The sequence below is a fragment of the Melanotaenia boesemani genome, chromosome 5 (assembly GCF_017639745.1).
Source record: "Melanotaenia boesemani isolate fMelBoe1 chromosome 5, fMelBoe1.pri, whole genome shotgun sequence".
Lineage (NCBI taxonomy): Eukaryota > Metazoa > Chordata > Actinopteri > Atheriniformes > Melanotaeniidae > Melanotaenia > Melanotaenia boesemani.
In genome coordinates this window covers 27,298,981-27,318,391 of record NC_055686.1, presented here as the reverse complement: position 1 = coordinate 27,318,391, position 19,411 = coordinate 27,298,981, and the positions used below count along the sequence as shown (strand labels likewise).

Below are 19,411 nucleotides of genomic sequence, written 5' to 3'. Positions count from 1 at the left end.
AAATAAACTGCCTTGCCTTGCCTTGCCTTGCCTTGCCTTGCTATGGAGAGATATCAAAGTTTACATAATATAGTGCCATAGAGATTTAGCTTGAGGCAGTAAATCATGTTTAATAATGTTTGTTTCTGATTTTCCTGGTTTTACATGTTTATTCGATGGATTTCGAACTGCTTCCTTCATACATGGTCAAACATTTGGCACAGTCATTCTCAAATAGTCAGGATATGATTGAACATCACACAAGTTATTCCTTAAACTTTGCACTCACATTCAGTAGTATCCTTATTGCAGCGTCATCTTCCAGGTTAACCATTAGCTACAGTTTGTTTTCATACTTGTCGCTGGTGTAGTAGCTGTTCATGTTTTTCTCTTTGTCTTCCAGTGGGTGCTCTTGAGGATTCTCTGCTTTTTCTTTCTTTCTTTCCGATTAATTGATTTATTTATTTAATTTTTTTATATTTTTTATTATTTTTTTTACAGAGGCTGTAGGTTGTTTTCTGTAAAGTTTCTTTACGAAATAGGTAGTTCGTTGTCTGGTTTTTCTGTTCAGGTTTTGATTGCACAGTTGATACCAATGTTTCCTATTTTTGTCTCCTTTTTCTTCTTTTCACTCTCTCCTTTTCAATTTCTGTTTACTTTCCCTCCTTCTTTTGTTTCCTCTGTCAGGTCCAACAATAATATATGATTCAGCAATAACCAAAATGTTAAATAAAGAATATGATTTAAGTAAAGAGGAGAATTATCTCCACAAAGCTTAATATCCTTTATTTCTATAATTGTCCCCTTTGGCAAAGCGGCTTTTCTCAGTATCACACAGCAGTCAGACCATCAGTCTGCTTGCATTCATGCTGAATAGAACATACATTTAAAAAAAAAAAAAAAAGGTTTCCATTGTGTTTCTGCTCTGATGATTTGGAAGCTTTGTAACCCGCTTACCTACAACTATATTCCATATTCCTTTATGAACTTCTGATAAAGTGTTAATGACTAATCCTCTGAATACGATGATGAGATTGGTTACTGAGGATTTTGACGGATGACAGCTTGTAGAACATTTGCACATACTGATAACATGACTCATGATAGCTGCCTTAATATTTCCGTTCATATAAAACTGTTTTGTTTTTACTGATCTTTGCTGAACACTCCCTCTATCCTCTGCCCCACAGCTCCTACTTGTGTTATTCTGGTGCAGGTGAAACATCCACGAAGGTGCTAATTCAAGATGATGAATTTATAGCAGAGACATTCAATTTGTCTCCTTGGACTCAAGAAAAACAAATATTTTTTTTTAAAAATATTAAATTTATATACTTACTAACATCCTGTGATATCAGTGATTCTGAGCTAAAATGTAAGAACTGATCATTCTGAGGAACACTACATAAAAGAGTCAATAACTAATAGTGTATTTTCCAACATTTCCAACATTTCTATGAATTTATGTTATTCTCATAAATCAGTACTTATAAAATGCTTCCCAGTTCTTGCTGACATTTTAAAGTAGGTTTAAAGGAACAAAGGAGTAACACTGGGGTTTTAGTTTAGAAGAAAAATATTTAGACCAGAGGGGTTTCTTCAGGGCACCAACATGTTTACCTATCAATTAAAATCTTAATTTATAATGTTACTAACAATAAATTTTATATTGATGTAAATAAATGTGCAACTCAGATTGTGACACGAGTTGCACACCAGGCAGCGCTTTACCACCATCATCCAGATGATGGTGGTAAAGAGCTGTTTAGCAACTGTGTGTGTCATCTGAAGTTGTTAACAGGCCAGCCAAGAGACTGTCCCTCCAGTGTATCCTGTTTTCCCTGGGATCCTCTCTCTTGGTGGAAGTGCCCAGAACACCTCCCCAGGGAGGTTTCTCTGATTAACAAATTGCTCTTAAATGGGTCCTAATAAATCGCTTCTGTTATGTCACAGTAATTATTTTGTTCCAAGAAGTGCAGCTTAAAAAAAAACATGTAACAGAACAAACAAGCAACAAAATTTGAGAAAAGATTCATCGGAAATTTAATCAAAGTGAACCAAGGCTATAAAGTTATGCATAACTGAAATGCAAACCAAAGAATTAATGAAAGATATTCCCCTCATCCAAGCGTATCTTAGTCAGATCACATGCTTGAAAACATCCATGAACAGTCCTATAAGCTGTAAACTTTTATATAATCACAGTTGAAAACTGAGAAAAAGTAGACAAACTAAAACAATATGCAAACTGAAAGAGTAAAAACAGAATAAATCAACTTATTTTACATAGCAAAGGTTAAACATTCATTAAGTCTTTATAAGTCAATCAGATCTTTTGGGGTAAAAATCCATTTGGATCATGTGGAAGAGAAAATAGTTTATGAAGTAATGACTGTCACATTCACTCTGTATGGATAAATAATATCTAAAATATCCTAGTTTTGGGATGCAGCTTTAACAGAGACACATTATGTTGCATTAAAATGCTGTGATTACACCCCCCATGTAATAAAATACAGTATTTGGTAACTTTACAATTGCACTTTATTCACACCTTCAGAGCAGCAGAAACAGTTTTAAACTTGAAAGTGCACCAAGAACAAAAAGACTAAATAAAAATAAATTAATTATTATTATTAATAATAATAATAATAATAAAACAATTTATAACAGTAACATATTTATCTTTTGCAGTGCTTTCAGTTTTCCTAAAACTGTCTTTTTGTGGTGTATAGATTTGGCAAAATGAAGCAGGAATAAAACCTTCCTTTGAGGTTCTGCACTGAACTGATTAAACCAGTTCTCCAGATCTGCCTGATGCAAGTACGGACTCGACTTCTACCAGGACTCTATAAAGTTGCATTAGATGCCTGCTTGGATTGCACTGGATCATTTACACCAGAGCTGTGTAACTGTAGTACTGGACAGATAAAAATGTTCATCATACAACAGTCAAAAGGCACAGAATGACGTCCAGGAAACAACAAGAAGGTCGTTAAACATCCATTAACGCATCTTTAACGTAGCATTTTTTTTATTTTCTTTAAGACATCCTGATATGCCCTCTTTGCTGCCTCCATTGGTGATTTTGCTCCCTCAGCTGCTTTATACCCGATGACACCACCCATTACCCCTCCTGCAGTAGCCGCCCCCACACCGGCTATCACTCCAGCAGCTAGTACTACCTGTCCTTCTACTGCAGCTGCTGCAGGTGCCAAAGCTGGGATATTTTTCACAAGCCTCACTATATCTAATGGATTTCTCACTGTGCTTATAACAGCTTCAACCATGGCTGCTACACCAAAAAAGGCCCCCAGCAAAGCTCCTGTTGCCATCCCTGCCAACTGGATCAAAAGTTCATTAGTGACATTGGTTTTAGCCTGTTTTCTGATCTCATCTGGGGAGAAGTTTCCTGATGACTCTCTTATTTGCTCCTCCTGTTTCTGTATTTGTTTCTCCACATTCTGCAGAACATCATTGGTGTAGTAGCCTCCATTTTTTTCCATCACCATCTCATCTATTGTACAGAGTAAAGCCTCCAACTGGAAACAGTTGCTCCTGTAATTATTGGGCTCATTGTTTTTCCAGTATTTACTATCAAAAACATGGCACCGGCCACCACATCTCTCCACTAGATCACTCAGCTTCTGGTTCTGACTGACAAACTCTTCAATTTTCATCCCTTCAGGCAGCTGGTTCCCATGTGTGAAGACAACCACAGCATATTTTAAAGCATCTTCTGAGAAATATTGGCATATTTTACTGACAACTTCCTGCTCCTGCTGTGTGAATTTGTCCACTTTCAGTACAATGAGGAAAGCATGGGGCCCAGGGGAGCACTCTGTCATACAACTCATTATCTCAGGCTTTAGATCCTCCTCAGACTTCTCCGTGTCAAAGAAACCAGGGGTGTCGATCAAAGTGAGGCTCCTTCCATTGACAGACGTGGTCTCTGCCTGGCATACTGTAGTTCCAGAGTTAGGAGAGTGGTATGCAGTGAAAAGATCTTCTCCAAATATGCTGTTACCCAGGTGACTTTTCCCACTTCCAGTTTTCCCCAGCAGGATGAGCCTCTTTGTAGTCGGTGCTGAAGGAGAATAATGATTCTGTTAATGTCTCTTGTTTGTCTCAATATTAGGGAACAGCAGCCATTGCAGGGAGGACGCTTTGGTTCAAATAGGAAGCATTACTGAAAAGACTCCAGAGGAGGAGGAAGGAAAAGAAGAAGAATTTCTACTCATTAGAAACAAAACAACTATGTTGAGAAGTGTCTCCAGAAGGTGGGGATATAGACAACTTTTTTTAGTAGTTCCATTTCTAGAAATAAACTTCAAAGAGGAAAACAATAAATGAAAGCTGTGTGAACATCCAGAAGAGCAAAATAAAGACAGCAAATGACTTTATTCTCTACAAATATCAGGGATGTCCAAAGTTGATCCTTGACGGCCACAGTCCTGTAGGTTTTAGATATTTTTCCACTCCAACACACCTGATTTAAATTAAATGGCTTTCCTAAACATCTTGTTGTCAAGTTCTGCCCTAGCATGTAGACCTGTTCATCAGATTCAGGTGTGCTGCAGCAGGAAACACCCAAAACCTGAAGGACAGAAACCCTTGAGGATGGACTTTGGACACGCCTGGCTTATTAACTCATACAGGAAACAGCTGGTGAGTCATGTAATTTCTATCTTTACCAGGTCAGAAAGAATTCTCTCAGCTGCTTTTATTCCCTTATGTGCAGCAACTCTTCCCCGAAACAGACAGAAACCAGCTTAAGCTACCTCATCCACTTTTATGTGTACTAATGGGAGTTCTTCCAATTTTTTTTGTTTGTTCACCTTTTCTTTAAAACATCCTCTAAACGGACAATAACAACAGTGAAACCCAGAAACCCAGCTAGCCGCTGACAATAGACTGGATTCTAAATCTTTCAGATCTTTAATATTTACACCCACCTTGATTTTGGTCTTGCCAGACTTCCAAGGCTTCTTGGACAAATTTAAAGGCCTGCAGAACCTAGGATGTATACAGATTATTTAAATGTCAGGATACACTTATCTGAGACACAAAATTTTTAGCTGATGTTTATTTATTCATTAATTTGTTTAAATGTATTTAAATTAAATTAATTTATTTAAATGTATGTGAATTTAGAATGGCCACCTTGTGGTGTGACCCCTGCTATGATCCATGTCTACTAACAAAGCCATATAATAAAAATGCCATTCTGACAACATGACACTGCTTCAATTATGATAATATCATCAATCCAAATGTAATGGATGGGCAGGAAATCTGAAAAAAGTTAAAGAAAACTAATAATGGTGGGTAGTGGTAGCCTAGTGGTTACAGAGCTGGAATGGGTCTGAAGAACCTGGGTTCAAATCAGAGGTTTTCTCACTCTATTTTAAGCAAAAGATTGGACTTTAAAGCTCCTCCATGGAAGGAAACATTTAATACCTCACTGGCATCAGGGTGAATGACAATGCGAACCACAAGCGGTGTGCTGCTGGCCCGGTTCTGCTGAAATGCATTAACCTGCTCCAGTAAAATCTTGGCTACCACACTGTCAGGAAAACGCAGGGCAATCCCAGCTCCGAGTACAGGCAGAGCAACAGATCCAAACCCTCTCTCCTCACAGGAAGTCAGGATGTTGTTGATGCCCAGTCTGAGAACCTGTAAAATATTGATATTCAATATTTTTCAATTACAAGCAAAAGGAAAAAACTATATTACAGCAAACTGCTCCACATGTACGCTCCATAATTTCACCTCCACTGCAGTTCCATCTAGGTCATCATTCCAGGGAATGAGGTTGACGAAGAGTACTGCATCAGATGGAAGTCCAGCCAACCCCTCCAACAGTACCGAGTCACCAGGGAGACTTTCATCTCCTCGTGCCTTTCTAAACAATGAGGTCATCTGAGAACCAACCATCTTGTTTAAAATGTTCCCAACACGGGTCGACAGGGGATCATTGCCGACCATTGGAGATGCCAGTGCATCAACCTTCAAGAAAAACAGGTTGGAAAACACAGAATATCAATTATTTTGCTGGTGATCATATTTCTGGTCACTTGTTTAATATAGGTTCAGCTTTCACTAAGTTATTCTCAACAGTTTGTTACTTGAAGGATTTCTCACCTGCTGTGTTTCAATGGTCCCCTGAACAATCTCTACACAGATTCTGCCTCCAGGAGCTCCAGCAGCAGCTCGTCTTTCTGCATCTTGGCTATCAGCATCCACCGGAAACTCCACATCACTTGCCACATTGTTTCTGTTACTTATCCCTTCAAGAATCCTGTCACACGCCTCCTGCATGGCCCTCACCACCTTTCCTCTGTCATCTATCAGTATTATTCTGCTCAGACTGCGATCACGCCGACTACTAAACTCTTTAACAGCAGTTGCAATAGCCTCAGAGCACACTGTGACAGGAACACCATGCACGCCTGAGCTGATACACGGCATGGCGATGGACTTGAACTTCATCATTTCTGCTAAATTAAGGGCATGTTGGACAGTTCTTTCCAGTAAGATTCTCTCTCTGCCTCCTGCTTCTCCACCCACAGGCCCCACAGCATGCAGAAGTTTCTTGCATTTCAAGTTACCGCCTGTGGTCACTACTACTTCCCCTGTAGGAATTTTTCCATTGTGCTTCACTAAAGCATCACTGTCACACTGCACATCAGGACCACCTGCTTGACTCAGCGCAGCAGCAACCCCTTCACTGTGGTCCAAATCCTCATTAGCAGCATTCACCAGGACGTCAGCATCCAGACTGGTGATGTCACCCTCACACACCACCACCTGGAGCCCATCACTAAGGCTGTAGCTGGCTACTACTGTGTTTCCTTCACTCAAACTTAAAGGTGACATATTCTCAATGAAACCTGACATGTCTTCTGCATCAAAAAACTCTTTGCGTGTATCTGGATCATCCTCACGTTGGCATGAGTCGCCATCAAAAAGCTCATCCTTGTCAGTTTTCCAGTCACTAACTTCAGCTACAGCGCCAGGCTGAGTTTGGCTCATGGCTAAAGCGTTCCCTTCTGCTGGGTGAGGCTGAGAACAGCACACAGAGGTGAAGTCTTTGTTCAGGTCTGTCTCTGTGTTTTCACTTTCCTTCATGTAATAAGACACATAATTATCAAGTTGTGGTTCATCCTCTTCACCACTTGGAGGAGCAGATGAAGCAGGAGTGGATTGAGGGTTCTGTATTAAAAACACACCTTAATGTTAACATTTACTGGTTTTTAATTACTAAAATATATCAAATTAGAAAATGTTACAGAATTAGTGAAATGTGCTAACCTCTGCTGCAGGTGTGGAGTTAGTGGTGTGGGTGGAGGTGGGAGGCTCCAGGCTGTCCCGGACAGTGAGCACAAGACGAACACCCGCGAGGTCCAAAACATGCTCGGTTCTCCTAAGTACTTCCTGCTGATCTAAAACAGAACATTTACAACCTTATGTTATACAGAAAAAAAATCTTAAAGAATTAAGACTGAGCTGAATAAATGCTTCTTGTAGCTTTAAAATAGTCTCAGCAGGTGATTCTGAAAAACAGTAGCTAGAGGTGTAGCTAATATGGCAGTTCAGAAAGTGTATTATTGACACTTTAAATACACCCCAATGACCAACTCTACTGACCAGATTATGCCTTCTTACTGCAGTAAATGTAAGAAAGGTTTGTCTTAATTTACAAAAGTTCTGTGGGGTGTACAGCTTTTGGAAGACAGTATTTCTCAGTCTGCCAGACTCCGTTGCATTCTACACTTCTTACAGCGTGTTATTTGACCTAATTTCTTCTGAGTATTTATGCAATCAACGTCATGACATAGCTACATGACGATATGAAATCTGTGATCTTTGAGGGAACTTAGTCATGATTGCTTTTTTCACATTGTGTTTGAACTTCTTTGAAATGAATAGTTTAAGGCCTACGTACAGAAAAAAAAACTGAGAATGCATTGTGCTAAAAGCTAAAAGAGACGAAGCAAAACCTCACTGGCACTACAACAAACAAGAACTAAAGTTACCTGCACACTGTTCTTTTTATCTTTTTACGTGGTGAAATCCAGCGTACAAAGGACGGTAAGCGATACTGAACGAGAGCGCGCTGCGCGTACAGGGGATACATTTCCTATCAGGAATAACTATTTGGCACAACACCAGATAGGCTGTTTAAAGTTAAGTTTCACTTTCCATGTAAATGTCCTGTTTGTATTTACATAAGTACCAAATAGAGTGTAGGCATATTCGATAGTTGAAAACAAATAAAATTAATGAATAAAAATCACAAAAAACCTTCTAAAAAATAAATAAATAAAACGTGGATATACTACTACTACTACTAACTACTACTATTATATTATTATTATTATTATTATTATTATTAATAATATTATTATTTCGGGGGCATTCTTTAATAGAAGAATTATTAACCCACTTTGTGCGCAGAAGATGTTCATGTCAGGAAATAATACAAATAAGATTCGAACAGGTGCTGATAATTTCGCGTTTCTTTGCTCTACCTTTCTGATTTCTGAAAGTTATGCTGTAGACGTTTTCAGCCACGGTTGTCAGAGGACCGCTGTCTCCTCCGCCTGATCGCCGACGGACACGGAAATATCTTTCCACTTTCTTCGTCTGCTCTCTGAGATCCTTGTGGCACCCAAAGAAAACAGGGTACTGGTAAAATCCGTCCATCGTTCATATGGGAGCCTTTAAACTAAACTTCAAAACAAAAAAGTATGCGCTAATTTACAGAGCGTGGTCTTGCACGTCTCCACTGTAAGAAAAACAACGTTCAACTAAAACTGCCATGCCCTGTCTGTAAATGCTGTGACAGCTTTTGTCCACTAGATGTCACACTTTATCTCATTACTGTGCTAACATTAGCTCATGGTGACTTCCTGTTTACTTACCTTTAACCAGAATGCTATTCTGTAAGCTCAGAGAGACCAAGGGCTAGCGGACATGTTAACTATATTGTCAAGCAAGACTAAGTTTAACCAATCCCCTCCCATTCGGAGCTTTTGTAACCTTCATTTGTTGTTCTACACTCTGTATGTTTGTAAACTCGTTGTTTATTTCATGTTTTTAGTTCTACGGTGGTGACGGTCTGATGCTAGCAGTGCTAATCAGAAGCCAATAAAGAAAACCATCTGTATTTAAAGAACCGGAGTCCTCGCATGCTTCAGTGGGCGGCATACTGTCTCTCTGGCTTTCTATGCAATTTATGGTATTGCTCGGTTTCTCCTCCCTCAGTACAGCTGCGCCTAACGGGATTATTGCACACATGTCCCTTTTGAAACCCTCAAATTCTGCAGCTTTAAACTTTACTTGAACTTCGCCTTCGTCTACAATACTTTTGTGTTAAATAAACATTTTGCTTTTGCCTGAGCTCAGCCTTTAAGTCCTTCCTCTGCAATTATAAAAATCTGCCACCAAGCCTCAATAAAACTGTATTTATTTATTTATTAAGTTAGTTACTTAGTTAGTTATTGTTATTGTTGTTCTTGTTGTTCTTTATTTTGCTCCTAAAACAAAGAAAATGGAGGGAGAAAACTACAATTATCCTAAATAATTCGTCTTTTGCCTTTTCTGAAAACTTAAAAACCAACACCAAAACCAGAAATCTGGGAGTAATCATGGACTCAGACCTGAATTTCAGCAGTCACATTAAGACAGTTGTGAAGTCAGTCTTTTATCACTCAAAAGCATGTTGATTAAAGGGTTGATGTCTCAGTAGGATTTAAAAAAAACTTGTCCATGCATTTATATTCAGTAGAATGGACTACGGTAACACTGTCCTCACAGGTCTCCCTAAACAGTCCATCAGCAGTTAGTTCAGAACGCTGCTGCACGGGTCCTCGCTAAGACCAAGAAAGTGGATCATGTCTTTTCAGTCCTCAGATCTTTACACTGGCTTTACAGACTTCAAAATCCTGCTTAGTTTACAAACCATTGAATGGTTTAAGACCAGGATATACGGAAGATCTTGTGGTTCGTTATGAACCAGTCAGATCCTTCTGGTAGTCAGGGTCAAATCTAGTTTCTGTTCCCAGAGTCAGGACTAAGCATTCAGTTTTCATGCTCCTCACATGTGGAATAAACTCCCAGAAAACTGCAGGTCTTCCTTTGTTTTAGTACATTAAATGTGCTATAAATAGACCTGCCCTGCCTTGTCTTACATTTGGTTATAGAAATTTTCTTCAGAAATTATAATAATTTTTGGTTGTTTGAACAAAGCCAATGTAAGCACTTTTACATGTTCTTTTTAAGCATATCTAACAAATTATTACTGTATCAATGTTTGATATTTTTAGTTTGCATCTAGCTATTGATACTTTTCATTGAATTGATGTATTAGTGTAGATCGATGTATTTTTACACCTCAGATTATTACAACATAAAAGTTATATTTAATACAGTTAACATGTTTAAATACCATACATTATATTGTTCTCTGGTTTTGAGTGGCAGTGGTAAGGAGAAGTCGACATAAGAGACTGTAAGAGCGAAACACAACAGTTATTTTTAAACACCCTAAGACACTAAAAAGCCATCTTATAAGTAACGTTTTCATATTTTCATGTGTTACCTATGGCTGAGATCTTGGGCAATGTCTCTTTCAGCATGGTCTCTATTTTTTCTCTAAGGTGAGACCATTGAAAGAAGAAGACCAACACTTGGTGTGAAGTCTTCAGAATCATCTGAAGTGGAGAGAGACTGGAAAATTTGAGAGGAAATTGGTCAATACATTTAAAAATAGATGCATAATATTAAGTCGTAAAATAGACAGTGAACAAGACCCAGAGATACGTGAACTCCTCCACTTGGGGCAGGATCTCATTACCGATCCAGAGAAGGCACTCCACCCTTTTCCGGCTAAGGACCATGGTCTCGGATTTGGAGGTGCTGATTCTCATCCCAGCTGCTTCACACTCAGCTGTGTTACGGCCACTGCCTATTGCTGGCAGCTGCGACTCATTCTGCCGTTGATTGCCTGGTTTGGAGGCTCTCTTTCTGGAGTGGCTGGATTCAACACACCTCAGTCTCCTCCCTTCTGATTGGCTAATTGTCGGACCAATCAGGCTGCAGCTTACTAGAAGCCAAGATTGAAAAAAGCTGCTGCAGCAGCCAGTCAGGAGGGGGATGCCGGAATGGCTCAGGCCGCTTTCCCCTCACTTTGTGCACTGTGTGTGTTTGTGGCATCAGGATGAGACTGGTTGGCGCAGGTGGTCCCATGTCTGATTGTGACAGAAGTTTGGTTGTAGGGCTTACTGGGTGTTCGCTGTGCTTCCTGTTGGTGTTCCGTTTTGTGTCAGACCAATTTGTGCTGTCCTGTGGTAGGACTTAGTAATGGTTCTGTTTTAGTTGGATTCACCGTTATATACCCAGTTTTGTTTAAGCTTTGCTACCCCTTTAGTAGTTCTGTCACAGTGGGTGTAATGTGTTTAGTTTCGTTTTTGTTTATGTTCAGTGTTGGGCTAGGTTGGTGTGTTTTTGTTTGTGACGGCAGTCACATTAGTTATGGATCTTCTGCCCTGTTATTTGGTTTTAGTGTCCTCACCGAGTTTAGTCATTTTGTTGTTTGCACTCGGTGGGTTTTGGGTATATGTTTTGGTTTATTTCTTTCAGCAGGTCCGCTAACCCCAGCACTTGTTTATTTTGTGTATTTTTTGTTACAGGTTTTCACTCGTTGTTTCACGGGATTTCAATAAAATGTGCTCACGGCCAGATGAAGCCAACAGAACCACATCATCCGCAAAGAGCAGAGACCGAATCCTGAGGGCACCAAACTAGATACCCTCAACACCTCGGCTGCACCTAAAAATTCTGTCCATAAAAGTTATGAACAGAATCGTGACAGAGGCAGCCTTGGCAGAGTCCAACCCTCACTGGAAACCACTGATTTACTGCCAGCGATGCGGACCAAGCTCTGACATCGGTCATACAGGGACCGGACAGATAGTACAAGGGGGTCCGGCACTCCATACTCCCGGAGTACCCCCCACAGGAGGCCCCGGGCCCACGGTTGAGCGCCTTGTCCAAGTCCACAAAACACATGTAAACTGGTTCAGCGAACTCCCATGCCCCCTCCAAGACCCTGAAGAGAGTGTAGAGGTGGTCCACTGTACCATGACCGGGACGAAAAACACACTGCTCCTCCTCAATCTGAGTTTTGACTATCAGACAGACCCTCCTCTCCAGCACCCCTGAATAGACCGTACCAGGGAAGCTGAGGAGTGTGATTCCCCTGTAGTTGGAGCAGTTAGTTTTTGAAGAGGGGGACAACCACCCGAGTCTGCCAGTCCAGGGGAACTGTCCCCGATGTCCATGTGATGCTGCAGAGGCATTTTAGCCAAGAATGCACCAAAGCATTCAGAGCCTTAAGGAACTCTGGGCGGACCTCTTCCACCCCCAGGGCCTTGCCATCGAGGAGCTTTTTAACCACCTCAGCGACCTCAGCCCCAGAGATGGTAGCACCAACACCAGGGTCCCCAGACTCTGGTTCCTCATCAGAAGATGTGTTGGTGGGATTGAGAAGGTCTTTGAAGTATTCCCCCCACCGCCTTACAACGTCCTGGGTCGAGGTCAGCAGCCCCCCATCCCCACTGTACACAGTGTTGATGGAGCACTGCCTTCCCCTCCTGAGCCGCCGGATGGTGGAGCAGAATCTCCTCGAAGTTGCCCAGAAGTCACTTTACAAAAAGGCCTGATAGGACTACTTCTTCAGCTTCACGGCATAACTTCAGATAAGTTAAAAAGTTTCCATGCATACCGCCACGACAGGCACCGACGACCTTGCGGCCACAGCTGCGGCTGACCGCCTCAACAATAGAGGCACGGAACACAGCCCACTCAGACTCAATGTCCCCCACCTCACCCAGGACATGATAGAAGCTCTGCCGGAGATGGGAGTTCTCTTTCTGACAGGGGACTCCACCAGACGTTCCCAGCAGACCCTCACAACACGCTTGGGTCTGCCAGGCCTGACCGTCATCCTCCCCCACCATCTGAGCCAACCCACCACCAGGTGGTGATCAGTTGACAGCTGCGCCCTTCTCTTCATCCAAATGTCCAAGACATGCGGCCACAAGTCCAATGATATTACTACAAAGTCGATCATCGAACTGCGGCCTAGAGTGTCCTGGTGCCAAGTGCACGTGTGGACACTCTTATGCCTGAACAATGATGAGCACAGAAGTCCAACAACAAAACACCACTCGGATTCAGATCAGGAGTCCATTCAACCCAATCACACCCCTCCAAGTCTTGCAGTCATTGCCCACGTGGGCATTGAAGTCCCCCAGCAGAATGAGGGAGTCAGTTATGTTCAAAGTGCTTTACATAAAACAAAGGCATTACAGATATTTAAAAATAGTAAAAGGCATCAACACATAATCAAAATAAAATAATAAATTACATTAACATCATTAAAAGCAAGATAAGTTAAAAAGTTTCCGTGCAGATTTCATGTATAGGCGCATGAGAACAGAAATGTTTTTAACCTGGATTTAAAAATGTCTACATTTGGTGAAAGTTTAATCTCCACTGGCAGTTTGTTCCATTTGTTTGCAGCATAACAGCTAAATGCTGCTTCTCCATGTTTAGTCTGGACTCTGGTCTGGACTAGTTGACCAGAGTCTTAGGATCTAAGAGCTCTGCTAGGTTTACATTCTATGAACATATCACAGATGTATTCTGGGCCTAAACCATTTTGGGATTTGTAAACAAGCAGAAGGATTTTCAAATCTATTCTGTGAGTGTAAAGATTTCAAAACTGGTGTGATGTGTTCAGATGTGTCATTTAACACTTTGACCAGAGCTGTTTTAGTGCTGTGAGGAGGTCGGAAGCAAGACTGAAATTTATCAAGATTTCCACTTCCATTTAAAAAGTCATTAAGCTGGTGAAATACAACTTTCTCAATAATCTTGGAAATAAAAGAGAGGTTAGAGACAGGTCTATAGTTGTTCATTATAGAGGCATTTAGAGTCCTTTTCTTTAGGAGTGGCTTAATAGCAGCCATCTTTAGTGACTTGGGAAAAATGCTTGATGCCAGTGAGCTGTTAACTATCAGTAGGAGATCACTTTCTACTGAGGTAAAAACTGTTTTTAAAAGTCAGATGGTATCATGTCCAGAGTGCATGTTGTTGATTTCAAATGCCAAACTGTTTCTTGTAGGACTTTTAAATCAACCACTTTAAATTGCGACATAACATCAGAATTATTTCCAGGTTTTAGACACAGACTAGTTTTCTTGTGTGACTGTGTGGAATTATTATTTTGTCTGATTGTAAGGAGGACACCATTGTTTAAAACAAATCATAAAAAAGCCAGACTGGAATTTGCCAAACTACATATTGACAAGCCACCAAGTTTCTGGGAAAACGTCCTATGGACAGATGAGACAAAAATGGAACTTTTTGCCAAGACACATCAGCTCAATACGGAGCCCCTCTGGTGACATGGTCAAAAAATAAATAAACTGTGGCCACGAAATGAATACAACGTGCGCACGTTATACAAATTCGTGGCCCCGAATTAGTATAACGTGCGCACGTTATACTAATTCGTGGCCGCGAAATAATAACATAAATACGCTCCTTGAGAGCACATCCTCTATTTGGTGAAAGATATAGGCAGAGCGGCTACACGATGGACCGGGACAGTATGATAGAGATTTTTTTTAAGGCTTATCATTAATAAGGTCTTCGTGGCCATGAGTTACTATTGCGTGCGCACGTTTTAACTATTTCGCGGACACAGTATAGTAATTCGTGGCCACGAATTAGTAGTTCGTGCGCACGTTACATCTATTTTTTTTTTACCACGTCATCAGAGGGGCTCCGTAGCTCTATGTTTATAGATGGAAAAATGAAGCATATCCAGAAAAGCACATTGTCCGTACTGTGAAACATGGAGGAGGCTCTGTTATGTTCTGGGGCTGCTTTGCTGCATCTGGCACAGGGTGTCTTGAATCTGTGCAGGTGCAATGAAATCTCAAGACTATCAAGGGATTCTAGAGAGAAATGTGCTGGCCAGTGTCAGAAAGCTTGGTCTCATTCGCAGGTCATGGGTCTTGCAACAGGACAATGACCCTGTGATGGCCGCCTAGGCAGCCACACACTGAGCCTGGTCTGGTAACCTTTTTCTTCATTTCAGTTAAATCATTTTATTTAATATTTACCATTTCCTTTATATTTCACATTTTTCTTAGCAAGTTTGGCAGGGGGGGTTAACTGATTGGGTGCACACTTTTAGTTGACTCATTCTTGTCACCTTGTTTGGTTTGTTTTATGTATTTTCTTTGAGTTACTAGTTTCTGGGGAAGTTGCTGTGTGGGAGGCCCAAGCCTGCTAAGTCCCAGCTGAGGTGGATCTCCATTGATGAGGCTACAGCCTAATTGGATTCATCCATCTTGCAAAAAGATAGTGGGAGAGGGGTTTAGATTTTCTATTGTTTTGTATTACTTTGTTTATTCTTTATGTAGAAGTATGATTATTTAGATTTCTGTTTCCCTAATGAGTTATGAGTCTAAATTGTTTAAGTTCTGTTGTGAATTAAGTTTATTAAGGTAGCTGAAGATGGTTATGTGTTTCCCTCTTGTGTCAAAATGGTCTGATCAGCCAGTGTATATAGTTTCCCTTGTGTGTCAGTTTGGCAGGTCAGTTAGTTTTCAGTTCCTTATGTTGATGTTCTGTTTATTTGACCTCTTTTATGGGCCCAGAACTTTTACTTAGGAATTTGTATTTTTGTTGTTTTTTGGTAAAATTAAATGTCAAAAGACTTTTTCTTTAAAAAACCTCCTGTGCTCTCTTCATCCTTGGTCTCGGTCCCTCACAGACCCAAAACACAGCTTAAAACATCCATGAATGGCTAAGAGGAAAACATTGAACTATTCAAAAGTGGCCTTCTATGAGCCCTGACCTAAATCCTATTGTGCATCTTTAGAAGAAGCTGAAGCATGCCGTCTGGAAAAGGCTCCTTTCAAACCTGAGGCAACTGGAGCAATTTGCTTATGAGGAGTGGGACAAAATACCTGCTGAAAGATGCAAAACACTCATTGACAGTTACAGGAATCGTTTGATTGCAGTGATTGCCTCAAAAGGTTGAGCAACAAAATATTAAGTGTACAATAATTTTTGTCCAGGCCTGTTTCAGTACTATCTTTATTGCAGCGTCATCTTCCAGGTTAACCATTAGCTACAGTTTGTTTTCATACTTGTCGCTGGTGTGGTAGCTGTTCATGTTTTTCTCTTTGTCTTCCAGTGGGTGCTCCTGATGATTCTCTGCTTTTTCTTTCTTTCCTATTAATTTATTTATTTAATTTTTTTATTTATTTTTTTTACAGAGGCTGTAGGTTGTTTTCTGTAAAGTTTCTTTACGAGACAGGTAGTTCGTTGTCTGGTTTTTCTGTTCATGTTTTGAATGCACAGTTGATACCAATGTTTCCTATTTTTGTCTTCTTTTTCTTCTTTTCACTCTCGCCTTTTCAATATCTGTTTACTTTCCCTCCTTCTTTTGTTTCCTCTGTCAGGTCCAGCAATAATATATGATTCAGCAATAACCAAAATGTTAAATAAAGAATATAAATAAAGTAAAGAGGAGAATTATCTCCACAAAGCTTAATATCCTTTATTTCTATAATTTTCCCTGTTGGCAAAGCAACTTTTTCTCAGTATCACACAGCAGTCAGACCATCAGTCTGCTTGCCTTCATGCTGAATAGAACATACATTTAAAAAAAAAAAAAAAAGGTTTCCATTGTGTTTCTGCTCTGATGATTTGGAAGCTTTGTAACCCGCTTACCTACAACTATATTCCATATTCCTTTATGAACCTCTGATAAAGTGTTAATGACTAATCCTCTGTATACGATGATGAGATTGGTTACTGAGGATTTCAACAGATGACAGCTTGTAGAACATTTGCACATACTGATAACATGACTCATGATAGCTGCCTTAATATTTCCGTTCATATAAAACTGTTTTATGTCTTTATTGATCTTTGCTGAACACTCCCTCTATCCTCTGCCCCACAGCTCCTACTTGTGTTATTCTGGTGCACGAAGGTGCTAATTCAATATATATTAATTATATATATATATATATATATATATATATATATATATATATATATATATACATATATATACACTGCTCACAAAAATTAAAGGAACACTTTTTTTATTGGGCCTGGCATGAAATCAGTTAAACCTGTCTGATAATTTTCTGGTTGGTTAAGCAGCTGAGGGCATCGTTAATCACTTTCAGCTGTATTGGTGTTCATGGAATTAACAACAGGTGCACCACAGTGGCAACAATCAGAAAACCCTCAAAACAGGACTGGTTTTACATGTGGAGGTCATTTCAAGTTTCTCCCTCTTGATCTTTTTTGGCTGATTTCTCACTCGTGCTGGTTTTGGCTTGAGTAATTATCTCTACTGGCAGTATGAGGCGATTCCTTAACCCTACAGAAGTTGCACAGGTTGTCCAACTTCTCCAGGATGGCACATCCACACGTGCTGCAGCAAGAAGGTTTAATGTGTCTCCCAGCACAATCTCCAGAACATGGAGGAGATTTCAGGAGACTGGTGGTTATTCTCGGAGAGCTGGACAGGGCCGTAGAAGGTCCTCAAGCCATCAGCAAGACCGATACCTGCTCCTTTGTGCAAGGCGGCACAGGCTGAGCACTGCTCGTGCCCTACAGAATGACCTCCAGAGGGCCACTGGTGTGAATGTCTCTACCCAAACAATCAGGAACAGACTTCATGAAGGTGTCCTGAGGGCCCGACGTCCTGTAGTGGGCCCTGTGCTCACTGCCCAGCACCGTGGAGCTCGACTGGCATTTGCTGAAGAACACCAGAATTGGCAAGTCCGCCACTGGCGCCCTGTACTTTTCACAGACGAGAGCAGGTTCACCCTGAGCACCTGTGATAGACGTGAAAGAGTCTGGAGAAGACAAGGAGAACGTTATGCTGCCTGCAACGTCGTTCAACATGACAGGTTTGGTGGTGGGTCAGTGATAGTCTGGGGAGGCATATCCATGGAGGGACGCACAGACCTCTACTGCCTAGGAAATGGTTCTCTGACTGCCATAAGGTATCGAGATGAAATCCTTCAACCCATTGTCAGACCCTACGCTGGTGCAGTAGGTCCTGGTTTCCTCCTAATGCACGACAATTCCCGGCCTCATGTGGCAAGAGTATGCAGGCAGTACCTGGAGGATGAAGGAATTGAAACAATTGAATGGCCTTCACGATCCCCTGACTTAAACCCAATAGAACATGTGTGGGACATTATGTTTCGATCCATTAGGCGCCGCCAAGTTGCTCCTCAGACTGTACAACAGCTCAGGGATGCCCTCACACAGATCTGGGAGGAAATGCCACAAGACACCATCCGTCGTCTCATTAGGAGCATGCCGCGACGTTGTCAAGCATGCATACAAGCTCGTGGGGGCCACACAAGATACTGAAAAGCATTTTGAGTTGCAGAAATTAAGTTTTTGAAAAAATGGACTAGCCTGCCACATCTTCATTTCACTCTGATTTTAGGGTGTCTACACAATTGAGCCCTCTGTAGGCTGAAAACTTTTATTTCCATTAAAGACTTGTCATCCTTTTGTTCCTAAGACATTGCCCTGTCGTTATTTGTATAGATATCCAACTTCATATTGAGATCTGATGTATCTAATGTGTTTCTTTAAAGTGCTCCTTTAATTTTTGTGAGCAGTGTATATAGCCTCTCACCTGTTAAAATGCTGGGATAGGCTCCAGCTCACCGCGACCCGAAATGGAATAAGCGGTCAAGATAATGGATGGATGGATGGATATATATATATATATATATATATATATATATATATATATATATATATATATATATATATATTCATTCTACTTTAAAATATTAAATTTATGTACTTACTAACATCCTGTGATATCAGTGATTCTGAGTTAAATGTAAGAACTGATCATTCTGAGGAACACTACATAATAGAGCCAATAACTAATAGTGTATTTTCCAACATTTCTATGAATTTGTTATTCTCATAAATCAGTACTTATAAAATGCTTCCCAGTTTTTGCTCACATTTTAAGTAGGTTTAAAGGAACAAAGGAGTAACACCGGGGTTTTAGTTTAGAAGAAAAATATTTAGACCAGAGGGGTTTCTTAAGAGCACCGACATTTTTAAAGTTAATAGACATATCAATTAAAATCTTCATTAATATTGTCACTAACAATAAATTTTACACTGATGTACATCACATTTTAATTAATCCATCTATATGGCACAGCTTTACTGTCTGATCAGTAGCTAGGCAACCAGCAATGATGCCTTCAATAACATTCAGTCTCATTTTCACATTTTCTGGTATTTTATTTCCATTTACTTATTGCCTGATTTCTACTAG

At 40.4% G+C, this 19,411-nt stretch overlaps 2 protein-coding genes across 8 annotated transcripts in view; one reads left to right on the top strand and one right to left on the bottom strand.

Annotated features, from left to right (window-relative positions):
- Positions 1-19,411, top strand: part of LOC121639986 (Fc receptor-like protein 5) — a 907,115-nt gene that overhangs the window by 130,175 nt on the left and 757,529 nt on the right. The window lies entirely within an intron of this gene.
- On the bottom strand, positions 1,948-8,816 carry LOC121639996. Of its 6 annotated transcripts, none has more exons than XM_041985636.1 (8): positions 8,514-8,816; positions 7,294-7,424; positions 7,014-7,194; positions 6,124-6,891; positions 5,752-5,988; positions 5,440-5,655; positions 4,935-4,986; positions 1,948-4,066 (listed from the first exon to the last, which is right to left on the bottom strand). In XM_041985636.1, the coding sequence occupies exons 4-8, from the start codon at positions 6,877-6,879 to the stop codon at positions 2,997-2,999; spliced, it is 2,331 nt and encodes a 776-aa protein (XP_041841570.1). In that variant the 5' UTR covers positions 6,880-6,891; positions 7,014-7,194; positions 7,294-7,424; positions 8,514-8,816; the 3' UTR covers positions 1,948-2,996. The 6 variants fall into 6 exon arrangements, with proteins under 6 accessions (XP_041841570.1, XP_041841564.1, XP_041841567.1 ...); XM_041985630.1 differs by having other exon boundaries at positions 4,935-4,995; positions 8,514-8,815; XM_041985633.1 differs by having other exon boundaries at positions 4,935-4,995; positions 7,014-7,104; positions 8,514-8,815.